Raw genomic sequence first — 24,797 nt, 5'->3', positions numbered from 1 at the left:
AAACACTGCAGATAAACAAGTAAAACTTGTGTAGGATAATTTTTCATCTGTGTATAAACTAAAGCTTTTCACTTCACTGGGTATAGGCAAGAGTTCACAACCACTTTAAGGGAAAGAACTTTTTAATCTTTCTCTGTCCTCCCCTTTCTTGTGTAAAGGGAACAGAGGGGAGAAGATAATACGGCGCTGTGCATGGCTGCGTCTCTTCTCCCCTCTTTCTCTTCACCCAAGGGCTCGAAGAGCAGTCCTTGCTCTCAATCAAATGCAGTGAGGGGGAAGTTGGGGGCAGGGCTAAGCCCCCATGTGTGTATCTATGGAGCGAGGCTCTATAGACACAGATTGTGAGGGAGCAGTCACTGTGTGCCCCCAAGGAAAACTGCTTGCTGTGAAGACACACGAAGAGGAGGAGGAGTCCAGATTGCCTGCGGGGGGAATCGAGAAGAGGAGGATAGGAGCAGCTCTGTGCAAAGCCGTTGCACAGAGCAGGTGAGTATGACATGTTTGTTATTTTAATGCAAAAAAAAAAAATCCTTTTCTCTCAAGTTCATTGCCAGATGCAGCTTCATATCTTCTTAACCATTGGTTATGCTCCTCCCTTCAGGAATAGGACACAAGGCAGGAAAAAGCTTTCACCACGCCAATGGGGCTGTCCCTGCAGGCATAACTCCAGACACTCTGCTACAGTCCTCAGTTTCGTTGCACGTAGTGTATAGAAGACAACAACCCCATTCCACTCATAATTAGAGGGACGGGTGCTGTGTCTGTTAATGAACTTCAGAGAAAATGAATTTACGGTAAGTCAAAAATCCAGTTCTCTATCGTTCAATGACAGATGCAGCTTCATATCTTCTTAACCATTGGGACATCCCAAAGCAATATTTTCATGAGGGGTAGGAAAAACAAAAAAACGCAAAGAAGAACGCAATTCCCCAAAGGCTAAACGTAGCCAACCAGGTAACAAGGGGTAACCAGGAACAACTGGAGCTCCCCTACAAAAAACAAACATACACCCTCAAAGAGAAAAAAGTTATATTTTAAACAGCAGCCTGCAAAACCTTGCGGCCAAAAGAGGCATCCGAAGATGCCAACACATCTACCTTGTAGAATTTTGTAAACGTGTGCACTGGCGACCAACTTGCCACCTTGAAAACTTGCATCACTGATGCCTAATGGCGAAAAGCCCAAGAGGCACTCTACGCTCTAGTAGAATGCACCTTCACCGGGAAAGGAGTAACCTGACCGTTCAGTGAATAAGCCTGAACCACTGTCTGCCTGATTCATCTGGATATGGTCGCAGCCAAACCTTTGAGGTCCTTCGGTAAGGACAAAAAGAGTCAGATTTCCGGAAAGATTCAGTAGCCCCCAGGTAAACTCTAATTGCCCCAACCACATCCAAAGAATGCAAAGCAATTTCCTTGGGATGCTTGGTCTTAGGACAGAGTGAAGGCAGCACAATGTCTTCATTCAAATGGAAATCAGAAACCACCTTAGGAAAAAACGACCGATTAGGTCGAATTACCACTTTATCTCTGTGGACCACCAGATAAGGTGAACGACAAGCCAACACCGCCAGTTCAGATACCCTGCGGGCAGAAGTAATGGCCAACAAAAGGCAACCTTCTGAGATAATGTAAGCAGGGGAATCTCCCTAATGTTCTTAAAAGGAGGTTTTTGAAGAACCGATAACACCAAATTCAGATCCCACGGAGGTAACGGGGATCGCCTCGCATGAGCCATATGACGCACCCCCTGAATAAAAGTGCGAATCAGGGCATGCGTAGCTAAAGGACATTGGAAAAACACAGCCAAAGCAGACACTTGGCCTTGGATAGTACCCAAACCAAACGCTGTTCAAACCCTTTTTGAAGAAAAGTCAAAACCCTAGCTACCGAAAAACAAGCGAGGGTGCACTTTCAAGGATTCACACCATGAAATGTACGATTTCCACGTACGATGATAGATCTTCCTGTAAATAGAATTCCTGGCCTTCAACAGTGTAGGAATCACAGAGTCAGTAAGACCTCTATCCTTCAATACCTGGCTTTCAAACAGCCACGCCGTTAAAGCCAGCGACTGTAAAGAAGGATGGAAGATCGGCCCTTGAGACAGCAGATCTTACCCAAGAGGAAACCGCCAAGAAGCTTTGGCGACCAACCTTAATAGGTCTGCTTACCAAGACCGACGAGGCCAGTCTGGTGCCACTAGAATGACAGGAATCCCTTCCACCTCTATTCTGTGCAGCAGCTTCGGCAGGAGTTTCAGCGGAGGGAACGCATAGATCAGCTGATACTGACCCCAAGGAGCCACCAATGGGTCTGTGGCATCGGCCAGAGGATCCCTTGACCTGGCCACAAACCTCTGAACCTTCTTGCTGAGTCGAGAAGCAAACAAGTCAACATCGGAAGTCCCCCACCTGACACACAGAAGCACTCCCCCTGATCTAACACCTGACGAATCAGGTAATCCGCCTGCCAGTTCTCCACCCGTGGGATGTGCAGCACAGCAGAAAGAGCTGGGACAAACTTCTCCGCCCAATCCAGAATCTCGGCCACCTCCCGGGCTGCCAAGACACTCTTTGTGCCCCTTTGATCATTGATGTACGCCAGGGCCATGGCGTTGTCCGATTGAATCCAGACCGGGCAACCTTTTCAGTTTAAAAAAAAAAAGTGATTTTCACTTACCTGCTCTGTGCAATGGGAAGTATAAATATGTTAAAAATGCCCACAAGATGTTAAGTCTAATAGGTGTTTCCTGTAAAACTTCGCACTATCTAGTGGCCAGATGCACTATTTCCCTGATTTAAAAACAATGAAAATATATTTGTCCAGCACTGGAAATAGCTTAATAATATTCATATTTTACCCCATTCTCATAGAATGAATTTACACACACTTTCACTAGGAAAACTTATTATAAAAATAAATAAAACTGCAATAGGCAATAACCTTATATTAATGTGCGAAAACAATAATATTGGGGGAGCCGCCACTCAAAAAATATCTGAATACAAAATACTAATACTGAACATGAATTGAAACATATGTATGTTGTGCTACCCCTTGAAAAGTGCAAACTTGTGACAAAAAACACATTGGACAGAGCTTAAGAGGCAGATGTCATCACACACCTGCTGGTGAGTGGCACTGTACCTGTCAATGCTATATTTTTCTCCTTTTGTTAGTAACTATCGTTTTTAACCAATAAAGTTAACTTTTTGAAAATTAGATTAACACTGTGACTCATCTCTTATTCTTGGGCCTATTTATCACACTTTTTTGGAGATGGATATTCTGTGCTTAGTGATCTTTTTTTGGCTGGATTATCCAGATGATGCATAGGCTATTAGGACCTCACTATATGGAGGACCTGGATTTATACTGGTGGTGAATCACCGGAGTTGGCGTGTTTAAGATTGTGTTTCAAGAAAACCCCCTGGAGTTGTACTTTTTGCATTGTAAATTGGCACTTTACCATTGAAGAAAGTCACTTCTTACTTTTTTTTTCACAACTTGATTGTCACTATGCATGGTTATTTGCAGTTTGTCTTTTTAAAGTGGTGGCACATTATACACATTTAAACTTCCATTGGGCAAACTGCAATGCATTTTTTTTTTTTTTTTATAACCCCTAACTTTCCTTACTTCACCAAAGTGAACTCTGACTGTTTGCTATGGAGTACTGCAGTCTGCCCCTAACTGGCCGCTCCTTGCACTGTTCACTAAATAAAGAACTTAAGGTTTATATTTATAATAGTTTTACCTCTTCCTCAATTGCAAAGAGTTTTACAATGTTCTTGTGGTTAAGCTTTTTCAAAACTTCAAACTCCCTTGTTTGAACATCCGCAGGACGAAGGAAGCTCAAGTTATTAAACACCTTGACAGCATATAAATCCCCTGTTTTCTAAAAAAAAAAAAAACATACATAAAATACATAAATTAACAGTCATTCAGATCTGGTTCACACTAGTGTGATTTCAGATACGATTTTAGTCACACAGAGTTGCATTACAATGGAAATCACAATGTTTTCAAAGGCGCCTGTTCACATCAATGCAGCTCCACGCAGCGTGATTTTGGAAAAGGTTCCTATACTACTTTGGTGCAACTACAGTGTGATTTTGGCCCCACAGAATATGTAAACCACATCTAAAAATACAAGTTGCATTAAACATCTAATCAAAAATGACAGCCGCAGTAGTGTGAACCTAGCCTTAAGCATACATGCAGCAATTAAATGCAGTTAGGAATAGATGTGTGCACATTATCGTCTAGAGGCGAACATATATCCCCAAGCACAGGTAGCTCCACCCTTACAACTTTGGACAGCGACAGACAGTATCAGCCTGTCATTGATTTGTACATCCTTCCAGTTTGCAGCTGATCAGAAACACGTGGCCATAATTGCCACAAAGATACTTTGATTTAGAGGATGTAAAGCCCTAATCAGCCATGTGTATAAGCCATAAGAAGTTTTTATTGTGAAAATCCATCATACTTTACTACACAGAATTCTTATGGACCCCTGTGTAAGGGTGGGTGCATGGGTAAATGGTGGTGCCATATGAATCCAAATATAAGAAAAGCCAGCCCTAACAAACTGAGCATCCAGAAATTAAAGCTTTATAAAAGTCAGAGACTGAGAAAAGAAACCACAAATGTTTCCAGGACACAGTGACCCTTTTTATCAAGGTGACAAGCAGAGATGATTGGGCCAGCATTTCTCCTAAAACAGTGGTGGTTTCTATTTTCAGATATGGGACTACAGTAAACCATCTGCACCACCTTGGACAAAGGGCCATAGAGAAATGCTGCTTCTACCAGCCCTAGTTAATGCAGATTTTGCAGAATTATGATTATGACCACCCAGCCATTGCTCATTAGACAAAGACTATATCCCCCTATAACAAATATTGCCACTATTAGTTAAAGCCAAACTTTAGCTTCCATTTTCAGCATGCACTCCTTAATTACAGCATTCCAGTTGGTTACATGAGAAGAAGGGTCCTATTCTCTAGCATTGGCATTGCACCACAGAACTGTGCTGACAGAGTATAGCATTTTACAATATCATTCTATTGTGAGCACTGGCTAGCCCATGGGGTGCGTCACTGACAGGCTGGGTCCACAGACAGGATTTTGGTAGCCCTGTGCATCCTTCAACCCATAAGGGGATTGAAGCATTTGGACAGAGGAGTGTCTAAAGAACAGTGCCTGGGATCATATTGCAATGGAAGTTGCTTTTATTCCCTTTATACAGGCTTTAGGGACCAGATTATTTTACTTCTAGAAGCTTCAGCTGGGCTTTAACAAATTATCAGGCAAGTACTCTCCATATTTGTTATAAGCATGTATGTATGCATGTTAAGTAAATTATATGAGATGTCAGGTTGCTCTGTTTTTCACTGGCCTTACATGTAGTCATATGCATATAAAGTATATGGCCATGTCTAGTATGCAGAGACCACTTTTTTACATTATATGTTACAGAGACAGAGCTAATACAATTCACAAATGGTATGTAGCTGCTCAGTCCATAATGTTTTAGCCTCTTGCAGCCTCCTTACATATCTCCATGTCCAGGGACTTCATTTTTCCTGTAAGCAACAGGTCCACCGCTCAGCCTCCATCAGTGTGCAGCATCTGGCTATAATAAATATAGCTTTGGCAAGAGGAGAAGCCACTACCACCTAGGAGGAAAGCTTATGGTGATATTCCTGTACTAGTGCTTCTGCCTAAAATAACATGGGCTACCTTTGTGTTTCCTAAGGGACACAAAAACACTGGTGAGGTGCAAATCGAGGAAGGTTAAAGGAAAATCTCCTCTTCCTGTAACCTCTAACTAGAAAAAGGAAGGCGGCACATTTTTCTTATATACCAAACTACTTCCTGTACACCTAAAGTACACAATCAGATATGAAAGAAGATGGGGGAAGAAAGCACATTATTGGGGGTGAAGCAACAAGCACATTCATTGTAAGTGGCAATTCTATCAGCATAGTTTACCTTATTGCGTCCACGAAACACATTGGCAGTTGCTCCTTGCCCCAGAATGTCAGAAAGCAGCCAAAGATAATTTGCAGTGCTCTGCATCTTGCTTGGTCTTTAAGACCTTTATTTTCCTGAGAACAGATTAACACCAAAATTAGTTACAATTGGACAATGGCATTTACATTTAGTAAGGGTTTCCAAGCTGTAGGAAAACTACATCATTCCCTTGACCTGGAGTAACCAGGAAGCCTATGCACCATAAACCACAGAGGTCTATAGTGAGATAAGAGTGCTTTGTCAACAACCACCACAGTGACATTTTGTTTCTAAACGGAAAAATCTAAAGCTGTGTACAAGGATATTTTTACCCCCTTCCTGCCCAGGTAAAATTTTCAGCGCTGACGCACTTTGAATGACAATTGCGCAGTCATGCTACACTGTACCCAACCACATTTTTAGTTTTTTTTTTTTTAACAGATAGAGCTTTTTTTTGATGGCATTTATTCGCTACTGGTTTTTTTTTATTTTTTCCTAAACTAAAAAAAGTTTTAGTTTCGGTTATACAATTTTGCAAATAAGTAATTTTTCTCCTTCACTGATGTGCGCTGATGAGGCTGCACTGATGTGCACTGGCTGGAAGCACTAATTTTCAGTGCCCTCATTATAAAGGCTGATCATCTTGCTTTAATACATAGGGTCATTGACATGCAACAATTCCTGCAGAGGAGGACTTGGGGCTCATTTTTTTAAATGGAGACCCTAGGAATAAAAATGGCAATCGTTGCAATTTTTTATGTCCCAAGGGATTTGCGCAGCGGTTTTGTAAACGTAAATTATTTATTTATTTTTTATTCTTTTTACTGCAGTTTTCAGGAGTACAAAAAACAGAACAGACAAACATTTAACAATCAGGCAACAAATGACAGACAAACCTCAGCACAGCGGCCAACAATATCGCTCTAGAGCTAGTATATATATATATATATATATATATATATATATATATATATATATATATATATATATATATATATATATATATATATATATATATATATATATATATATCTTTGCAAGAACAGTAAATATATTACATCTTCAGGTCAAGCATAGTGTGTCATAGAATTGCTATACAGACTCCCAGATTTAATAACAGTCTACTGGTCCACGGTACTAAATAACAGACCCTGAAGCCAATACAGATTTACCCCGCCCAAGTCAAGGGACACATCTTACACCAAGCCCCAAAAAATCATCAATGAACCATACTAATATATAATATGGTAACTACGAGAAGTCATTAAAATATACCAGATTCAGTCGGACGCTGTAGATGCACTCCTCGTCAACCCACCCCACACTTTCTCAAATTTATTGGGTATTCCCCTACTGGTGGCTTTATAGCAGTGAAGTGCTTTATTAACAAGCGCCTTGCAGGCCTGGGCAGCTGGAGGCGTAGGTTTTTTTCGAGGAGAGAACAATCATCTTTCTTGTATAGAAGAATAGCAAAGTCAAAAGGGTACGCATTACTCTTTTAGGAGCAAGGGCATCGACTAGTCCCAGGAGACACACTTCAATAGTGGATATAACACATAGTAGTAACTTCCTCTATACATTCAGTAACTTCTAACCAGAACCTGGATAGGCACACATATGCATGAAATCTGCCCCGAGTGAGGTGCATCACCAGAAGCAAGACAACTGGGAAGGAAAGATTCTAGCCAAAGTAAGGTATATGCGATACAGGAATCGCTATTGGAGGAGATGGTCTCTAGTTTAAATATCCCAAAAGGTCAACCTAGTCATCACTATCAAAGAGGAACACTCTCCCTCCCACGTTATTCTGTAAGGTGAGAGGATCCTGCTGGTATCCACGAACAGTTGCTTGTAAATATTGGACAAGGCTTTGTCTAGAGAATCAGCTCCAAGAATAGACTCCATATCAGTCTCTTGTAGTGTGATTGGGAATTATATGCATGACAAAGTTGTATGTAACGAAACCGGTGCGAATTAAGCAATTGAGATTTTAATTTTAAAAGCGTCAAATTGTAGAACTGAGCCATAACTAACGATATCACCCACCTTTTTTATACCGAATTTGGTCCATATAATAGGGTCAGGGAGCTTATAGAAGTGCGAAGTGGAGTGGAGTGTGGGGGGGGAATTAACCTAACTGTCCCCTGCCTCTGCCTTGTCGGCCACCACCCATGCTCCTATACCCGCATAGATGTAGTGATGGGGTATGGGGCCCTACTAACCCAGAGCCTCATAGGAGTCTACTATAGCAGCTTCCAATGCAAACGCTGCATCATAATCATCATCATCTGGGAGGGTTAGCCACCTTTGGGCAAACACTAGTTGCCTAGCCTGATAGTAGAGAGGAAAGTTTGGTACCGCCAGCCCTCCCTGTTTGGAAACCCTAATTTGTGGGGGGGGAAACATTTTTTTGTAAGATCTTACCGTAAAATCCTTTTCTCAAGTCCATTGACAGACACAGCTCTAATACTTCTTAACCATTGGGTTATGCTGCCCCCTGCAGGAGTAGTACTAGGCAGGAAAAAAAAAAAAAAAAAAGCAATTCACCACACCCACAGGGCTGTCCCTATAGGCATAGTCCCACACAGAGAAGATTTTTTCCCCAGCAGCTACTACAAATGTGCCATTTTTTCCTCCTCCTCCTCCAGTAATACCGCCCTTTCCCTGGAAACTAGTATGGAGGAGTCAGCTGGATTACTTCAGCACAGAATAACCTAATGCAGGAGAATGTGCAAGAATTCTTATTAGATGCTAAGGAAGAGAGCACCAGGAACAGAGGAAGGTGCCAACAGGTAGGCAGAAAAAAACTGCCAGCTTAATGCCAAGTGTTCTCCAGTGATGAGGAGGGTGGGGATGAAGAGGCATTAGATCATACCTGTATGCTAGAGGTTGTAGAGGAGTGCAGGAGGATTTCATTCAAGGGAAAGGGCAGCTTGCAAAGGAGTGGAAGAAGCGGCTGTTCAATTCCACCAGATGGCACTCCTTCATGGATGCAGGCCACTGCTATCTCCAGGGCTACTCAGCAGTATGGGCCTTTCTTCACACATCTGCTGTGGGTCTGCCTGTAGTGTATTAATCAAGGTAAATCTACCAGTCATTTGGGTACCGCATGCATGAAGAGAGACAGGATTCTTCACCACAAAGCTCTGTGGAAAGAGCATATCAATGATACTGGTCAGAAGAAAAAGGCCCCCACTCTTACTTGTTCCTCACTTTTTACCTCAGCACAAGATTCTCCATCTACATTTACTGCAAAATCTGTGGCTTCAAGTGGTAGGGAAGGAGGTTGGAATTTTGAGGCCTAAGTTTGTCTCAAAACTCCTGCCAGTTATAACATATATTCTTTACTGACACAGCTAACAAAAGCGGTCAAACATTTGCTGTGTCATACAGTTCCCTAAACAAGATTATCTTTCGCTTACACATTTGGTAAGTGCTGCTCTGTATTGAAGAGATTTATGATAGGATTTATACAGTGCCTTGCGAAAGTATTTGGCCCCCTTGAACTTTGTGACCTTTTGCCACATTTCAGGCTTCAAACATGAAGATATAAAACAAATTTTTTGTGAAGAATCAACAAGTGGGACACAATCATGAAGTGGAACGAAATTTATTGGATATTTCAAACTTTAACAAATAAATAACTGAAAAATTGGGTGTTCAAAATTATTCAGCCCCCTTAAAATACTTTGTAGCGCCACTTTTTTCTGCGATTACAGCTGTAAGTCGCTTGGGGTATGTCTCTATCAGTTTTGCACATTGAGAGACTGACATTTTTGCCCATTGCTCCTTGCAAAACAGCTCGAGCTCAGTGAGGTTGGATGGAGAGCGTTTGTGAACAGCAGTTTTCAGTACTTTCCACAGATTCTTGATTGGATTCAGGTCTGGACTTTGACTCGGCCATTCTAACACCTGGATATGGTTTATTTGTGAACCATTCCATTGTAGATTTTGCTTTATGTTTTGGATCATTGTTGGAAGACAAATCTCCGTCCCAGTCTCAGGTCTTTTGCAGACTCCATCAGGTTTTCTTCCAGAATGGTCCTGTATTTGGCTCCATCCATCTTCCCTGTCCCTGCTGAAGAAGAGCAGGCCCAAACCATGATGCTGCCACCACCATGTTTGACAGTGGGGATGGTGTGTTCAGGGTGATGAGCTGTGTATCTTTTACGCCAAACATAATGTTTTGCATTGTTGCCAAAAAGTTCGATTTTGGTTTCATCTGACCAGAGCACCTTCTTCCACATGTTTGGTGTCTCCCAGGTGGCTTGTGGCAAACTTTAAACAACACTTTTTATGGATATCTTTAAGAAATGGCTTTCTTCTTGCCACTCTTCCATAAAGGCCAGATTTGTGCAGTATACGACTGATTGTTGTCCTATGGACAGAGTCTCCCACCTCAGCTGTAGATCTCTGCAGTTCATCCAGAGTGATCATGGGCCTCTTGGCTGCATCTCTGATCAGTCTTCTCCTTGTATGAGCTGAAAGTTTAGAGGGACGGCCAGGTCTTCGTAGATTTGCAGTGGTCTGATACTCCTTCCATTTCAATATTATGGCTTGCACAGTGCTCCTTGGGATGTTTAAAGCTTGGGAAATCTTTTTGTATCCAAATCCGGCTTTAAACTTCTCCACAACAGTATCTCAGACCTGCCTGGTGTGTCCCTTGTTCTTCATGATGCTCTCTGCGCTTTAAACGGACCTCTGAGACTATCACAGTGCAGGTGCATTTATACTGAGACTTGATTACACACAGGTGGATTCTATTTATCATCATTAGTCATTTAGGTCACCATTGGATCATTCAGAGATCCTCACTGAACTTCTGGAGAGAGTTTGCTGCACTGAAAGTAAAGGGGCTGAATAATTTTGCACGCCCAATTTTTCAGTTTTTTATTTGTTAACAAAGTTTGAAATATCCAATAAATTTCATTCCACTCCATGATTGTGTCCCACTTGTTGTTGATTCTTCACAAAAAATTACAGTTTTATATCTTTATGTTTGAAGCCTGAAATTGGGCAAAAGGTCACAAAGTTCAAGGGGGCCGAAAACACATATATATATATATATATATACACATACACACACACACACACACACACACACACACACGCACACATATATATAATTATATTGCAGAAAGGTTTGGAGAGATCCTTTATTCTGAACACTGCAGCTGTCTATACATTTTAGAGTGTCCTCTAAGCTCTGCATCCCCTTTTGTATACTTTTGGCCTAGTAAAAGCGTATACATATGTGCATGGAGTCTGCAAAATATCTATAGTTATTTTGTTTTTTTTTGGTGAAGTAACGCACTCCAATTTTGATTTCTTGAATAAAGCTTGCTGGATCTTTCTCTGGAAAACTGCTGCCAAATAAAAGGGTTTCCAAAGTGTGCGTGGGTTTGTACAATAAGGACTCTTTCACACGGGCGATCCGATCAGATCCGCCTGTCAGTTTTTTTAAGGCGGATCTGATCGGATCCTCCATGCAGCTCTATGGGGCAGCGGATGTCAGCGGAGACACCTCCGCTGACACCCGCTGCCATCCGTATCTGATCCTGTCAGATACCAATGCCAATGGCCAGATGCCAATTTTTCCATCCGTTCAGGGATCGGATGAGAGCGGACAGGCGGTCCGCTCTCATCCGATACCCCATAGGGAGCAGCGGGGGCTGTGACCCCCTCCCTCTCCGCACTGCAAGCGGAGACGGAGCTGTCATCCGCCGGCTCAGCGGGGATCGGCGGATCGATCCCCGCTGAGCAGCACGGATCCGCCTACGGAGGCGGACCGTGTGAACGAGCCCTATCTCCGACTTTTCTGTGTGAAGTTTGATTTCCTGAATAAAAACTGCCTGGTCTTTCCCATGGGAAAATGAGGCCTACTAAAGTGGTTTATATAGTGTGCATCAAGTAAATTGTAAAATAGTTCTGTTATCTGTGAAATAATACACTCTCAATTTCATTTCTTGATTACAATTTTCCTAGGCTCTCATGAAACTGCAGTCTAGTAACAGTGCTTACATAATGTGCATGGAGTCACATAAATAACATAAAACCTGCCAGGTTCCTCTTTTGCAAACTGCGCCCTTTAGGCTACATTCACACCTGAGCGTAGCGTTTTTTACCGCGATTTTACCGCGATTTTTGCGGCGTTTACCGCGATTTTTACCGCGATTTTTGTGCAGGCGTTTTTAGATTCAATAGAGATCAATGGAAAACGCCTGTAATCTGCCCAAAAAGAAGCTCATGTACTTTTTTGAGCGTTGGGCGTTTTGTATACAGCTTCAAAACGCTCAGATGTGAACAGGGGCCATTGAAATGAATAGGATTTGTCTTGTTGGGCGTTTTGAGAGCTGATCCTAGAGCAGAAAAACGCCCCAAAAACGCCCCAAAACGCCTACATGTGAACGGAGCCTAAAGTGCTGACATAGGGGTTGATTTACTAAAAATGGAGAGTGCAAAATCTAGTGCAGCTCTGCATGCTACCCAATCAGCTTAATTAAAGTGGTTTGTTAACTTTACGCATTCCACACAAAGGTAAAAAAACCTGTGTGCAGCAGAAGAAACTGAAAGCTTGTTTCCATGCAGAACTGCATCAGATTTTTCACTGGTTTTAGTCAATCAACCCCATAGTGTACATTAAATCTGTACAATATTTCTGGCTTTTGTCCCTGAAAGACAACACTAACTATAGTACCTGTCTCATTTCTCCATCGCCTGGTAAAAATGTTTAGCATATTGTGCAAAAAATCTGTACATTATTTCAGGCTGCTGTCTCACATCTTACACTGCAGTCCAATAAAGCTTCTTACATACTTTCCAATTCCTCTACTCCCACAGTATCTCACAAAAGTGAGTACACCCTTCACATTTTTGTGAATATAATAATATTCATGTTTACAACACTGAAGAAAAGACACTTGTTATAAGTGTACAGCTTGTTAACAGTGTAAATTTGCTGTCCAATTAGCCATTTTCCTTCCCGGTGTCATGTGACTCGTTAGTGTTAGAAGGTCTCAGGTATGAAAGGGGAACAGGTGTGTTAAATTTGGTGTTATCGTTCTCACTCTCTCATACTGCTCGCTGGAAGTTCTACATAGCACCTCATGGCAAAGAACCCAGAGGATCTGAAAAAAAGAATTGTTTCTCTACGTAAAGATGGCCTAGGCTATAAGAAGATTGCCAAGACCCTGAAACTGAGCTGCATCACGGTGGCCAAGACCATTGAACAGGACAGGTTCTACTCACGACAGGCCTCGCCATGGTCGACCAAAGAAGTTGAGTGCACATGCTCAGTGTCATATTGAGAGGTTGTCTATGGGAAATAGACGCAGAAGTCCTGCCACCATGAAAGCCCAGTTTGCTGAAGACAAGCAGACTAAGGACATAGAATACTGGAACCATGTCCTGTGGTCTGATGAGACCAAGATAAACCTATTTGGTTCAGATGGTGTCAAGCATGTGTGGCGGCAACCAGGTTAGGAGTACAAAGACAAGTGTGTCTTGCCTACAGTCAAGCACGATGGTGGTGGTGGGAATGTCATAGTCTGGGGCTGCCGGCACTTGGGAGCTACAGTTCATTGAAGAAACCATAAACGCCAATATGTACTGTGACATACTGAAGCAGAGCACGATCCCTTCCTTTCAGGGACTGGGTCGCAAGCAGTATTCCAACATGATCATTCGGTTCTCAGCCTAAAGCCTCGTACACACGAGTTGAAATTCGGCCGGGAATTTTCGTCCGACGACCGATCTGCCGATTTTCGGCTTGTTAGTATGGTGCTCTGGACAACCGACTCCGACTTTTCGGCCGAAAAAATCCTGGTGTGCAGGCTATAACATTTTTGTCCTCCGTCAAAACACGTCCGATTTTCGTGCAGTCAGTACAGATTTCGATGGGGAAAAATCTTATGAGCAAGACTAGGCATGCTCAGAGAAGAAAGAACACAAAGAAAGCAATCCAACACATGACATCACTTCTGAAGTAGAATTCTGTCGTGCGGGAAAATTCGTGTGCAGTCTAGAGCACATTCCAACCAACAGACACCACTCTGGACAAAAGACGAACGACCGGTTGGCGGAAATTCGTTGCGTGTGTACGAGGCTTTAGAGCAGGTAAGGGAGCCAGTGCTGCACCCACCTAGGCAAGTATGATTCTAAAAAATAAAAAAATATCTATACTTCTCTACTCCCCCTAGTGTGGCTGTGGAGCATAGAATTGAATGTAATGTCATTTTGTACGGTTTCAGTAAAGTTAAAAAAGAAGAAAAAGTAAACAGTGCCTTGTGTTGTAAAACCACAAGGCACTGCCCAATGCCCATACACAACAGACACCAGCCTATATGCTAAACAGGCCCTTTCAGCATACAGGCTGGTGTGAGCTCTTAAAACAGTAAACTAAAGCCCTCAACTTTTCAACAACTGGCCATTTCACGATAGCTTGTGTTGTTCATTTTTCTTGATAACAACACTGTATGGTCCTAAATGTTTTGTAAATTCTCAAAATTCACAACACTTCAAAACCACAACCCCACATTCCAGAGATAAGGCAGTTTCCATCCCAAAATACAAATTAGAGCACAATATTTCCAAGACAACAGATACACACACATACAGTATCTCACGAAACTGAGCACACCCCTCACATTTTTGTAAATATTTTATTATATCTTTTCATGGGACAACACTGGAAAAAAATGACACTTTGCTACAATGTAAAGTAGTGAGTGTACAGCTTGTATAACAGTGTAAATTTGCTGTCCCTTCAAAATAACTCAACACGCAGCCATTAAAGTCTAAACCGCTGGCAACAAAAGTGAGTACACCCCTAAGTGAAAATGTCCAAATTGGGCCCAAAGTGTCAATATTTTCTGTGACTACCATCATTTTCCAGCACTGCCTTAACACTCATAGGCATGGAGTTCACCAGAGCCCTTTTTCATGCCTCCATGGCGACATCACGGAGCTGGTGGATGTTAGAGACCTTGCGCTCCTCGATTTTCCGTTTAAGGATGCCCCACAGATGCTCAATAGGGTTTAAGTCTGGAGACATGCTTGGCCAGTCAATCACCTTTACCCTCAGCTTTTTTAGCAAAGCAGTGGTCATCTTGGATGTGTGTTTGGGGTCGTTATGTTGGAATACTGCCCTGTGGCCCAATTTCTGAAGGGAGGGGGGATCATGCTCTGCTTCAGTACGTCACAGAACATGTTGGCATTTATGGTTCCCTCAATGAACTGTAGCTCCCCAGTGCCGGCAGCACACATTCAGCCCCAGACCATGACACTCCCACCACCATGCTTGACTGTAGGCAAAACACACCTGTCTTTGTACTCACCTGGTTGCCACCACACACGCTTGAAACCATATGAATCAAATAAGTTTATCTTGGTCTCATCAGACCACAGACATGGTTCTAGTAATCCATGTCCTTAAGGCCCGTACACACGTACCGATTGTCGGCCGTAAAGATTCGGCCGACGACCGAACGGCCAATTGTAGGCTTGTTAGTATGATGCTTCCGACAGCGCATTTTCGGCCGAACAGAAATCTGTCGTGCACGGTGCAAGCATTAAAATTTTTGTTGGCCAACACCAGAACAGCCGATTGTTCGCCAGTCAGTACAGAATTCGGCCGACAGACAGCAGATTTGCAAGACTGGGCATGCTCAGAAAAGAAAAAAACACAAGGAAAGTTAACCATCACATGACATCACTTCTGCAGTCGGCTGTTGTTGGCCGACAAAATTCGTGTGCAGTCTTTTGCACTTTTCAACAGACACGACAGCCCTCGGACAAAAGACGGCCGATCGTTCGGCCGACGATCGGTACGTGTGTACGGGGCTTTAGTCTGCTTGTCTTCAGCAAACTGTTTGCAGGCTTTCTTGTGCATCATCTTTAGAAGCAGCTTCCTTACGAAAGGACAGCCATGCAGACCAATTTGATGCAGCGTATGATCTGAGCACTGACAGGCTGGCCCCCCACTCCTTCAACCTCTGCAGCAATGCTGGCAGTACTCATACGTCTATTTCCCAAAGACAACCTCTGATGGTTAATTTGGCTCAATTTGGACATATTCACTTAGGGGTGTACTCCAGGCCAGTGCCAGACTATTCTGCACCTTAGGCAAGACCAGCAACTTGCACCCTGCCACCCCCCCCCCCATAAATAAATAAATAAAATAAAAAAGTTCAAAATGTCCCTATACTCGCAGCACACTCCATGCATTCCCCATACTCCCCCCTAAACTTGCATCGCCCACAGTGTCAGGTGGGGAAGGCAGTGTGTCAGAGGAGGGGGGGGGGGGGAGAAAGCAGTGTGTCAGAGGAAGGGGGGGGGAGAAAGAAGTGTGTCAGAGAAAGGGGGGGGGAGAAAGAAGTGTGTCAGAGGAAGGGGGGGGGGGAGGGAAGCAGTGTGTCAGAAGAAGGGGGGGGGGGAGGGAAGCAGTGTGTCAGAGGAGTGGAGGGGGTAGGCAGTGTGTCAGAGGAGGGGAGGGGGGAAAGCAGTGTGTCAGAGGAGGGGAGGGGGGAAAGCAGTGTGTCAGAGGAGGGGAAAGCAGTGTGTCAGAGGGAGGGGAAAGCAGTGTGTCAGAGGGAGGGGGGAAGCAGTGTGTCAGAGGGAGGGGGGAAGCAGTGTGTCAGAGGGAGGGGGGAAGCAGTGTGTCAGAGGGAGGGGGGAAGCAGTGTGTCAGAGGGAGGGGGGAAGCAGTGTGTCAGAGGGAGGGGGGAAGCAGTGTGTCAGAGGGAGGGGGGAAGCAGTGTGTCAGAGGGAGGGGGGAAGCAGTGTGTCAGAGGGAGGGGGGAAGCAGTGTGTCAGAGGGGGGGGGGGAGGGAAGCAGTGTGTCAGAGGGGGGGGGGGGGGGAAAGCAGTGTGTCAGAGGGGGGGGGGGGAAAGCAGTGTGTCAGAGGGGGGGGGGGAAAGCAGTGTGTCAGAGGGGGGGGGGGAAGCAGTGTGTCAGAGGGGGGGGGAGGGAAGCAGTGTGTCAGAGGGGGGGGAGGGAAGCAGTGTGTCAGAGGGGGGGGGGGAAGCAGTTTGTCAGAGGGGGGGGGGAAGCAGTGTGTCAGAGGGGGGGGAAGCAGTGTGTCAGAGGGGGGGGGAAGCAGTGTGTCAGAGGGGGGGGGGGGGGAAGCAGTGTGTCAGAGGGGGGGGGGGAAAGCAGTGTGTCAGAGGGGGGGGGGGAAAGCAGTGTGTCAGAGGGGGGGGGGGGAAGCAGTGTGTCAGAGGGAGGGGGGAAGCAGTGTGTCAGAGGGAGGGGGGAAGCAGTGTGTCAGAGGGGGGGGGAAAGCAGTGTGTCAGAGGGGGGGGGGAAAGCAGTGTGTCAGAGGGGGGGGGGGGAAGCAGTGTGTCAGAGGGGGGGGAAAGCAGTGTGTCAGAGGGGGGGGGGGGGGGAAGCAGTGTGTCAGAGGGGGGGGGGAAGCAGTGTGTCAGAGGGAGGGGGGAAAGCAGTGTGTCAGAGGGAGGGGGGAAAGCAGTGTGTCAGAGGGAGGGGGGAAGCAGTGTGTCAGAGGGAGGGGGGAAGCAGTGTGTCAGAGGGGGGGGGAGGGAAGCAGTGTGTCAGAGGGGGGGGGGGGAAGCAGTGTGTCAGAGGGGGGGGGGGAAAGCAGTGTGTCAGAGGGGGGGGGGGAAAGCAGTGTGTCAGAGGGGGGGGGGGGAAAGCAGTGTGTCAGAGGGGGGGGGAAGCAGTGTGTCAGAGGGGGGGGGAGGGAAGCAGTGTGTCAGAGGGGGGGGAGGGAAGCAGTGTGTCAGAGGGGGGGGGGGAAAGCAGTGTGTCAGAGGGGGGGGGGGAAAGCAGTGTGTCAGAGGGGGGGGGGAAAGCAGTGTGTCAGAGGGGGGGGAAAGCAGTGTGTCAGAGGGGGGGGAAAGCAGTGTGTCAGAGGGGGGGGAAAGCAGTGTGTCAGAGGGGGGGGGGGAAGCAGTGTGTCAGAGGGGGGGGGGAAGCAGTGTGTCAGAGGGAGGGGGGAAAGCAGTGTGTCAGAGGGAGGGGGGAAAGCAGTGTGTCAGAGGGAGGGGGGAAAGCAGTGTGTCAGAGGGAGGGGGGAAAGCAGTGTGTCAGAGGGAGGGGGGAAAGCAGTGTGTCAGAGGGAGGGGGGAAAGCAGTGTGTCAGAGGGAGGGGGGAAAGCAGTGTGTCAGAGGGAGGGGGGAAAGCAGTGTGTCAGAGGGAGGGGGGAATGCAGTGTGTCAGAGGAGGGGGGGGAGCAGTGCGTCGAGGGGGGGGGGGGGAGGTGCGACCGGTAACATATTGTACACAGCACACACCCTGCACAGCAGCTCCCACTCAGATCTCCATGCACCAGACGCAGCACCGCCTCACATCTGTTCTCAGGTTTCCGGGGCAGCCAGGATCCGCAGCACAGCAGCCACCTCCTGCTTAACTGCCACAAGCCGAGCTCAATGCGAGGACACCCGGAAGTAGTGACGCGGAACTGCAATTCACTAGTGCTAAGATAGGAGGGGAGCAGGAAGGGGCCACACACTCCATACCAGCCAGGCTAGGCTCTGTGTGCCGGTGCATAATACTGGAAAACAGCCAGGTCCCACACCAGTGTAGAGTGGTGGCCAGGCTAGTAGGGAAACCAGCGGCGTGGCTGTGCGCCCTAGGCAGCAGTTTGCCCTAGGCGCCTGCCTATTTTGCCTAGTGAGAGCACAGGCCCTGGGTTTACTCACTTTTGTTGCCAGCGGTTTAGACATTAAAGGCTGTGTGTTGAGTTATTTTGAGGGGACAGCAAATTTACACTGTTATACAAGCTGTACACTCACTACTTTACATTGTAGCAAAGTGTCATTTCGTCATTATCACATGAAAAGATATAATAAAATATTTACAAAAATGTGAGGGTGTACTTACCTTTGTAGGATACTGTACCTGAGCCCAATCTTGAACCAGCGCTGTGCCCGTCTGCAGCGGCTCCCTTCTCTTCTCTCCACACTCACAGGCTATACGGAGAGCAGCGGGAGACATTGGCTCTCGATGCTGTCAGTTAACACTCAAAAGAAGGAATGTCCCGCCTGGCTGTCAATCTCCTACAAGCCAGGTGGGACATTCATCCTGAGTGGCGTCCTCTAAGAAGGTGCTGCGCAACAGAGAGATCCATGACTGTGTCAGTGACCATTGTGACAGTCATAGCAGATCACATGAAAGTTGTAAACAATGTATAGAATAAAAGGAATAGAATAAATTCTACTGCGCTATCAAACATTAAAGCTGATAGCACAACAACTGACATAAAAATTGTCTAAATATACCATAAAATGTAAAAGTGCAGCGCTAAAGTGACAAGTGCATTCAAATAATGTAAACAATGGATGGCTTCCTTTCATGCCATCCATTGTATACAATTGTGATGCGAGCTGTGACTTGGTCAATGTGATCACATGGTACAGACAGGACCAAACACAGCCCATCTGTAACATGTAAGTAGCTCTGGTCAATTACAGCTAATCACAATAATACAAACTGAATGAATTGATTGCATTCAGTAAAATGCTTAAAAAAAAATAATAAATTCACTGCTATAAGCAATCACAATGTTTAAAAAAATAAATAAATAAAATACTGATCACATCCCCAGAGTAGTTCAATGTTACTATGGTAACATTATATTGCTCTGGTCAGTGGTGTCTAAAACACAAAATTATATTATAATATATGTTTATTTTGTACTGTCACCTGTCAGTGTCCCTGATCACCGCCACACTAGTTGTAGGAGAACGTTGTACTGCACTGGTGACAGTATGAAGGGGGGGGGGGGGGGGGCAACCTTGCCATGCCTCTTACTAAATACCTTGGACTGTCTACTTTCTAAAAAGGTGTTATTTAGGAGATATTTGCACGGTCCTTTCTTTTGGGCCTCAAAAAATGAGACAGGCCATTAGTATATCAGGAGTCAGGATTGATGAATTTTTAGATATACATTATAGATTGGGAACTCTATAACTTTCCTATAGACTAAATAATATACACAGATTTGGGTTATTTTCACCAAAGAAATGTAGCAGAATACTTTTTGACCTAAATTTATAAAAAAACAATTATTTATTAGCAACATTTTATAACAGAAACAAAGAAAAACGCAAACTTTCTCAAAACGGTCAATCTTTTTTATTTATTTAGCAAAAAATAAACAACCCAGTAGTGATTAAAGCAGAGTTCCACCCATTTTTAATACGTTGGATTACATAGATGTATGTAATCCCCTTTAAAACGACTTTTACCAATAGAAACTTTTTTTTTTTTTTTGCTAGTAAATACCTTATTTTCTTGTTTATTCCTCCTCTCCTCACTTCCGGGACCGATCGGTGATGACGTCATTCCGCTATTCGCAGTGTGTGCTGGGATGTATTCCATGCCAAAAATCTTGCAGTATTACCCAGGAGCTGAGCTGTACTGTGTGTATTCAGGCAGTGACCTGCCCCGCCTCCTCTCAGTGAGTTGTACTGTATGCATTGTATTCAGGCCATTCTCTGCCCCGCTCCGCCCCGCCTCCTCTCAGTGAGCGAGGACTGAAAGCATTTTATCCTCACTGAGCTCACTGAGAGGAGGCGGGGCAGAGCACGTCCTGAATACAATGCATACAGTACAACTCACTGAGAGGAGGCGGGGCGTGGTGGGGCAGGGCAGGCCACGGCCTGAATACACACAGTACAGTTCAGCTCCTGGGTAATACTGCGAGATTTCTGGCATGGAATACATCCCAGCACACACTGCGAATCGCCGAATGACGTCATCGCCAATCGGACCCGGAAGTGAGGAGAGGAGGAATAAACAAGAAAATAAGGTATTTACTAGCAAAAAAAAAAAAGTTTCCATTGGTAAAAGTCGTTTTAAAAGGGGATTACATACATCTAAAGTTACGAAAATGGGTGGAACTCCACTTTAAAGTGGTTCTAAAAGAGCTTCTAAAAGGCAGGTGGTTTATTTTAATGCATCCTATGCATGAAGGTGTGCAGCAGCCCCCCGATACTTACCTGAGCCCAATTTCAATCCAACCATGTGCACGAGTGCCTCGGCCATCCAAGATTGGCTGAGACACAGCAGCGGCGCCATTGGCTCCCGCTGCTATCAAAGTCACTGAAGAGAGAGAGAGAGAGAGAGGGGGGTGGGGCGAACCATGGCTCCGTGTCTGAATGGACACACAGAGCTGTAGCTCGGCTCAGGCACCCCCATAGCAAGCTGATTGCTGTGGGGGCACTCGACAGGAGAGGAGCAAGGAGCACCGGCGAGGAACCTGAGAAGAGAAGGATTCAGGCTGCTCCGTGCAAAACTGCTGCACAGTGCAGGCAAGTATAACATATTGGTATTTTTAAAGAAAAAAAAAAAAAAACGATACTTTAGGATCACTTTAAATACCACCAAAAGAAAGCTCTATTTGTGTGAACAAAATTATAAAAATGTAGTTTGCGTACAGCGTTGCATGGTTGTGCAATTATCAAAGAGCAACAGTGTTGAAAACTGAAAATTGGCCCGGGCAGGAAAGTGCCTGCTATTGAAGTGGGTAAATGCTCTGACGAGTGAGGTGTGTGTGTGTGTGTGTGTGTGTGTGTAAGTGTGTGTGTGTGTGTGTTTCCAAATTGGTCCAACGCCAACTAGGGCTGAACGATATTCAATGCAACATCGAATATCGTGCTGCAGGAGTGAGCGATAGTCACATCGCCGGATCAGCCGATATTGGGGACTCACAGTGAAGGAAGGTAGAAGAATACAGCCCGACCGTCCCGCTACTCACGACGTGATTGGTTCGCTGTGCTGCGCTCACCGCTCGGTCAGGAGAGCTGCGGGACAGATGTTGGCATTGTCGGGCTGTATTCTTCTACCACCACTGTGAGTCCCAATTTCTCTGCTTATGCCTAAGTTCCACAGCACAGTCACACTGTCATGATCATCTTATTAACCTGCAGTTCCCTACATTACCATTAACCCTGGCCTGCCCTGTATGGTGCAACTGCAATGACATTTAGAAGAAGGCTGCTGCTGCACTACTTCCCAAATCCTACTACAGTAACATTAACCCTGGCTTGCCCTGTAGTACAATCAGAAAGGCTGCTGCACTGAATCCCTACAGTAACATTAACCCTGTATTTAGCCAGGATTGATGGCTCTCTCAATATCGCAATATATATTGTTGGGAAAAAAAATATTGCAATGTACTTTTTTTCCAATATTGTGCCGACTTACGGCACCGCGCTGATTCCCAAAAGTAGTTCCTGCACTACTTTTGGCGACTTCGGGGGTGATTTCAATAGACAATTGTGCATGAACCCGCACAGATGTCTCTTAAGTCGCCCCCGAAGTCGGACTAAAAATGCCAGTTTGAAATCGTGGGAGTTCAGATTTCAAAACTGCATTCGGTGTGAACCTAGGCAGAAGAGGAGGATAGGTAGATCAAAGAGGCCTCAGGAAGGTATAACATGTTTGTTACTTTAAAGAGCCTTTTTTTTTTCCCACAATGAAATCAGATTGGGTGCTGCTGCTGTATTTACCCCGCGCAATAATGTAACCGTAAAAAAAAAAGTTACATTAAATTATGTGATGCCAGAATACAGTGTTGCTAAAGAGGTCAGTAGGAATTATACTGTTCTCCATGTAGTGTGATTCACTTGCTCAGAAGGGGGATCTCTCCACGGATCCCCGCTGGGCAGGCGGCGGCCGGTAGGTTTGTGTCCGATCCGCAATGCAGAACAGACACGGACACAGTCCGCTCTTTTCTATGGGGCAATAGGCTGCAAAAAGACTGTCAGTTTCCATCCGATCATGCAGATGGATGGGGAATAGGTCCCCCATCCGTCTGTTTTTGGCAGACGGGATTGGATGGCAGCTGGTGTCAGCGGACATGTGTCCACTGACACCTGCCGCTCCATAGAAGAGACTGGCGGTCTGTCTGATCACATCCGCCTAAAAAACTGCCCTAATCGGATGGCCCGTGTGAAAAGGGACTACCACCACATACAGCCTGGCGTTTTTCCTATATTGCATTAAAAAGGAGAACCCTCTCTCCACCATATAATTTTTTTATTTTCTGTTGGTACATGTCCCCATGGCAGCGTGCAGCTCCCCACATCCTTTGTTTGACAATCCATTTTCTAGCATTGAACATAGTCAGAACTGATATTCACGATTCCCCTCCCTCCCCTACAGCTTCTCAGCCGGCACGCTTTGTGAATGGCCTGGCGGCGGCGAGGAGGGGGGGGGGGGGGCGAACTTCCTGCTGACTTCACGGTGGCTGAGAGCTGATTAAAAAAAAATCGGCTCGGGTGAGGACACTACTGGGTTCATGGACAGTTAAGTGTCCTAGTATTAAAAGTCAGCAGCCCCAGTATACGTAGCTGCTGACTTTTCTTTTTTTCTGAAGTGCCAAATGTGGCAGGGGGTTAGTGGGTGGAGGAAAACAAGTGAAGCTTCCTCTTCTCTTTTGGGTAGAGCTCCCCTTTAATGAAAGATTATAACCCTTTTTTGTCATTTTGGTCCCACTGGAAGATTTTCTCTCTATTCCAGGTTCTGGTGACAACCCAATTTTTCTCCCCTTTCAATTTCGGTGATAGAGGGTTAATCTCCAGAACAAAGGCACAGACAGAAAGAAGAAGAAAAAACCTGACAGGGGTTCAAATCCCTCTCCAGTCTATCCAAAACTAAAGAAAAACTTTTCCTTTAGTTATACTTTAACCTCTTCTCTTACCACTATCAAAGTTGAGTGCTTTAACGGGGACATACTAAAAGGAATGACAGAAAGGAATGCCCATAGACTTTAACTTGAAGATGGAATGCCCATAGAGAATAATGGAACAAAAAGGAATGCCCATAGACTTTAACATGAAGATGGAATGCCCATAGAGAATAATGGAACAAAAAGGAATGCCCATAGACTTTAACAAGGTTCTGTCGCTAATTTAATTTTTTTTTTACCATTGTTGTCTATGGGCATTCCATTTTGTTCCATTATTCTCTATGGGCATTCCATCGTCATGTTAAAGTCTATGGGCATTCCTTTCTGTCATTCCTTTTAGTATGTCCCCTTTAACGTCACTTGCAACTCTAAATACGATGACAGATAATATTCAGGCTCATGTGACACAGATCATCATGTATGGTACTTTTTTTTTTACAGGTGTGGCATGAAAAAGACAGTAATAAGGATATATACTGTGCATGCATTGTCACCATAAAATCCTCCATTACTTCCTCCCTAAGATACAATCAACAATGCTCCCGGGCCACACTCCATGCACTGTACTCAGTCATACATCACAGTCGGCACACTTAGACACCGAGCACACGTCCTAAGTTGTAATGCTGGCATGAAACATACACAGGAAGTAGCCTGTGCCAGGATAGCGGACAGCCCCTACCCACCGTACCTGTGTGCCCGGTCTCCGTCCCCTCCGCTCTATCACACTTCCAGCACAGACTGCGTTGCTTCCGTATCAGGAGGTCACCTGACCGCTTACGAGTTGACTGGGCCCGAACTCGTCCAATTGTATGGCCGCAGGTATACGCGCGCCATCTTTGTTAAGGGAAGACCAGTTATACATTAGTCGAATGTTCTGATAGTTTCTTTTCTGATATCCCTGTAACCTTAGAGCGACAGCTGTAGTTTTTTTTTTTTTTTTTTGTTCTATATAGAGCTTGGTATGAAATAGTGAGTCTTGTTTGGTGGCAGTATTGGCCTAGGAAGGTGCAGACTGAAAGTGAAAGCTGTGCTGGTGTGTGAGGAATGGAAAGGGGGTGTGCGCTCTGCTTCCTGTTATCAGAGATGTGTAAGTGAGCTCTGCTTCCAGTAATAGAA

At 45.1% G+C, this 24,797-nt stretch overlaps 1 protein-coding gene across 1 annotated transcript in view; it reads right to left on the bottom strand.

Moving 5' to 3' along the window:
- TBK1 (TANK binding kinase 1) overlaps positions 1 to 24,472 on the bottom strand; it is a 144,958-nt gene extending 120,486 nt beyond the window's left edge. Inside the window, exons 1-3 of the mRNA XM_082255185.1 lie at positions 24,370 to 24,472; positions 6,003 to 6,118; positions 3,760 to 3,900 (exon numbers count right to left, since the gene is read on the bottom strand). Of these exons, the coding sequence (XP_082111311.1) occupies positions 3,760 to 3,900; positions 6,003 to 6,089 (228 nt within the window). The 5' untranslated portion in view covers positions 6,090 to 6,118; positions 24,370 to 24,472. The remainder of the gene's footprint in view (positions 1 to 3,759; positions 3,901 to 6,002; positions 6,119 to 24,369) is intronic.
- Positions 24,473 to 24,797: the final 325 nt, after the last annotated feature.

The sequence above is a fragment of the Pelophylax lessonae genome, assembly GCF_965119305.1.
Source record: "Pelophylax lessonae genome assembly, chromosome: 4".
Lineage (NCBI taxonomy): Eukaryota > Metazoa > Chordata > Amphibia > Anura > Ranidae > Pelophylax > Pelophylax lessonae.
This window is presented reverse-complemented; position numbering and strand designations above follow the sequence as displayed.